This window comes from Morone saxatilis, unplaced genomic scaffold, assembly GCF_004916995.1.
Source record: "Morone saxatilis isolate NCDOM2014 unplaced genomic scaffold, NCSU_SB_2.0 Contig12, whole genome shotgun sequence".
Taxonomy (NCBI): domain Eukaryota; kingdom Metazoa; phylum Chordata; class Actinopteri; family Moronidae; genus Morone; species Morone saxatilis.
In genome coordinates, this window is record NW_023339674.1 from 21,366,526 (window position 1) to 21,370,395 (window position 3,870).

Here is a 3,870-nt window from a genome sequence, read left to right on the forward strand (position 1 = left end):
ATTTAGTGGCATCTAGCTGTGAAGATGCAGATTGCAACCATTTGAATACCGCTCATCTTCCAAGCATGTAGGAGAAAATACAGTGGCTGCGAAAACTCTGAAAACTCTGGTTTTACTGTACAGCACTTTGTAACTTGTACATTGTTTTCATTATTATGTTATACATCATGTTAACATGCTGCTGTTAACTTTTTCATAATGTCTGTGCTGCACCAGGTCTATCTTTTACATGAATTCATCCAAAGCCTATTTATGGCAAGCTTCCATACATGGTTTGCAAACTTTTCAGTTGTTCTGAAATATAAAATATTTTATCTATATGTTTTACTCTTCATTTGGCACACAACTCATACAATTATAAGCCAGTCCTGAGCTCTGGTAGGTTCCTGTTTTACGAAACTGAGGCCTTTCCTGTCTCAGGTATGGGCTCTCACCGTTCTCCTTCCGTAGGCGGGAGATGAACTTCTTGGGCGGGATGACGCCCACTTTCTTCTTCTGTGTGGCAATAGAGTGGAAGAGGTCAGCCAGGCATGTGAGCAGGTTCTCCTTCTTCTTCTGCTGGGCTTTGTAAGCCAGCACGTTCTCCCGGAAAGGCCGGCAGAAGTAGAGAGCCTGGAGCACTGAGTTACAGTAACATGTGTTTCCAAACTGAGGAAGGAATGGACAAGGACACACAAACAAATATGAGGACAAAAAGGGGTTTCAGTCTCTTTTTCTTTTGAGATTTTCTGTTAAATCAGCAAGTGGAAACTGCTGATTTGCAAACACTGCATGTTTATAAGAATCAAGGAAACAGAACGTCCCTATATTGGCCAACAGACTTACACAAACAACACGGCCACCTTGTCCGTGACTCACCGGAGTCCCATGGTGGTTTATTTTGAAAAATGACACCAGTGTTTTTTGGCAATGACATTTGTTAATGTATGAGAGGATTTAGTGATACTCACATTGACCAATCCAAAGTAGTGTTCATTGATTGGGAATTGCTCCGGGCCAATGTCTTTCTCCAGAGCAGAGGCATTGGTGCCCTGAAAGGACAGAGACAAAACACGAGACATGAATGTTTGACAACGCTTTTTAAAAAAAAAAATTTTTTTTACTTGTTGTCATCATCACCATAACCTCCTATGACACAGTTTACTCACAGGTATATTGGAGAGCTACAAGGTTAAAATGAAGGCCTACTTTGTTTAGTCTAGTAAATAGCCAAATTATTATGGAAATGTTGTAACTTCAAGGCGCAGCAACAGGCTGCTGAGGGTTTAAAGTCATAGCTAAGAGATAAACCAAAATTAGAGGCCCCTCTTTCATACAGCATAATTGATCAAATTATCCTTTCTGCGGAACTTTAATGTATCAGTTTCAGATATTGTAGCTCGCCTTGATGGCTTTTCTTGCTGGAAACCCCCCCCCAAAAAACATCCTGTCAAAGTAGAAAAATGGTCTAAAGAGGCAGACCCATGTCAAAAGTCAGGAGTATTTTGCGTCTGATTGCTCAGACAGACCACTTATCTCTCAGAGCCTTTTCACTTGTCAGAGCTCAAAGCTTTTCCAAATGAGCCGCAGCTTTGTTGAGGGAACACAGAAGACGGTTTAGTTTGGAGAAGGCTTTGACTTTCAATGACTGTCATTTCTCTCTGTCAAAGCAGGCAGTGAATACCTCCTCTCCAATTTACCGCTTCCAGTCTGAGATGCAGCGACACGTATGCAAACACTGGACTTCCACAAAACTATTGGGAAACTATTGGGATAATTCAGCAGAAATGTACCATAGTGGACCTGAAAGTCCATTGAAATCTTCTCAAAAAACATATGTGTGAGAAAGATGGAATATCCATAAACCCCTACTGACACCTGATGCCACATTTTGACATTTGAGCGCCTTATAAAGAGCAGGCAGTGGCATCATTTATTTAAAAGGAAGTCCCATATGACTCCAGTGAGTCCTTGATTGTCTCTAACAAAACTATTCATGTTAGGAGAACCTGAACTGTGACAGGTGTGTTCGCACAGCAGAAGATGCTGAGGAGTCATGACAACCGCACACTGTCATCACTTGATTTGTGTTATTGTTATTATCATTAATATTATTATTATTAATAATTTATATTAATAATAATTTATTTTGAATTCTTATGCAAAAAGATTGATTGTCTTTATGTTCTATGAAAGCCAAAGTATGTTTGTGAAGTTTTTGATGATCTTTACTAAGAAAAGTAAATGAACATTAAAAGAGTCAGACCTGTTGTTTGTTGTTGTTGTGTTTACAATAGTCATGTCAGTTAGATTTGGTTAGAACAGCTATTGAAAATTAAATAATCCATATTTTCTCACATCTCAGCCTTTCTTACCATCAGCTGTGAATAAACTGCAGGTTATGAACTTATTTTCAAAATATATAAATGTGAATTCATCTGTTATCTTATCGGTATCGGCCATGAGAAGCAGGTAATTATTGGTTATCACTGGCTGAAAAAAAAAACCTTGTCAGCTTTTTTTTTTTTTTAACGACATTTATTTGTTATCTATGTGCTTTTACTCTTACTGATTAAAATCAGTGTATTTATCTCGTACAATTGGATCTAAGTAACAAGATTAAACTCTTAATTTGTCTGCAAGCACAAACTTTATGTTGAATTGCCTTTAGCTCTAGCAGTGTATTAAAGTGTAAAATATCTCTTTACTTGCTTCTGGCAACAAGTTCATGTGCCTGCAGGCACATTTCAACTCAAGCCTAACAAAATTGACTAACTAAATATTTGTTTGACACACAGGAAGAGTTTTGTCTCAAGCAATGCAAAACATTGGATTGCAATAAACATCAGTCTGATTCATTTTCAAATGTAATTTTGCCTATATCTGCCATAGTGTGATCCATCATTACTGAAAACAGAGCTAGAGTTGTAAAGAATAATCAATTAGCCGATCAGCAGTAAGTTAATCTGCATCTATTCTGATAATCTATCTTTTTTTTACGCAAGAAACGGCCAAAACTAACAGGTTCTAGCTTAAATGTGAATATTTATATTTATATTTATATTTCCAGTCTTTTATAATAGTGAACTGAATATCTTTGGGTTTTGGACTTTTGGGCAAAACTCATATCTATCAAAAGACATCAGCTCAAGATCTGTGAAACTGTAATGAACAATTTCAAAGCAAAAATACTAAATATGTGCTGGTTCTAGCTTCTCAAACCTCAACATCAGGATAGTAAACGGAATATTTTTGGGTAGACTTTTTTTTATAAACAATACAAATGAATTGATTAATTAAGAAATAATCAGCAGAACAACTGAAAATAATTGTATGTTGCAGCCCTAATGGGAAAAATATGAATATGAATATTATATTTCAACCCTATCACTACAGCAAGAAGCTCACCAACTGTATAGACAAGACACTGGCTGTAACATATACAAGCTGCGGTCTTTCAGTTACAGTTGTATTAAGAAACCCTACCACCTAATACAATATATACAACTACTGTCCAGACAAGCTTTATTTGACTTTAACTGACTGTAACTCTTGCTTAGGATGTCTATCTATCAGTAAGTTGCGGTACATGGGATACAGTGTAGTAACTGAGTGCACTGGGTGTCATTAATGCAGGCCAGCAGCAGTCGGAGGAGACAGACAGACAGACAACTGCAGGCTTCAGACATATGGTACATCCCAGTCTAGGGAAGGCCAGTGTCCTTCTGCTACCAGGATGCAACAAGCTGTCTGCAGCGCAGCAGCACATTATGCAATCACAACAAGCTGTCAAAGGCAGCGCGCGGCTCCATTCACCTGTCAATCACCCGTGACAGCTATACAAATTGCACATTGTGTCATCTTCTCCAGGCTGCAACACACAATGTCAAC

The 3,870-nt window shown here is 38.0% G+C and overlaps 1 protein-coding gene across 1 annotated transcript in view; it reads right to left on the minus strand.

The window, feature by feature from the left end:
• Positions 1-229: 229 nt before the first annotated feature.
• Positions 230-3,870, minus strand: part of LOC118321444 (ubiquitin carboxyl-terminal hydrolase 46-like) — a 6,591-nt gene continuing 2,950 nt past the window's right edge. Inside the window, exons 2-3 of the mRNA XM_035652761.1 lie at positions 951-1,031; positions 230-648 (exon numbers count right to left, since the gene is read on the minus strand). Coding sequence (XP_035508654.1) covers positions 325-648; positions 951-1,031 — 405 coding nt within the window. The 3' untranslated portion in view covers positions 230-324. The remainder of the gene's footprint in view (positions 649-950; positions 1,032-3,870) is intronic.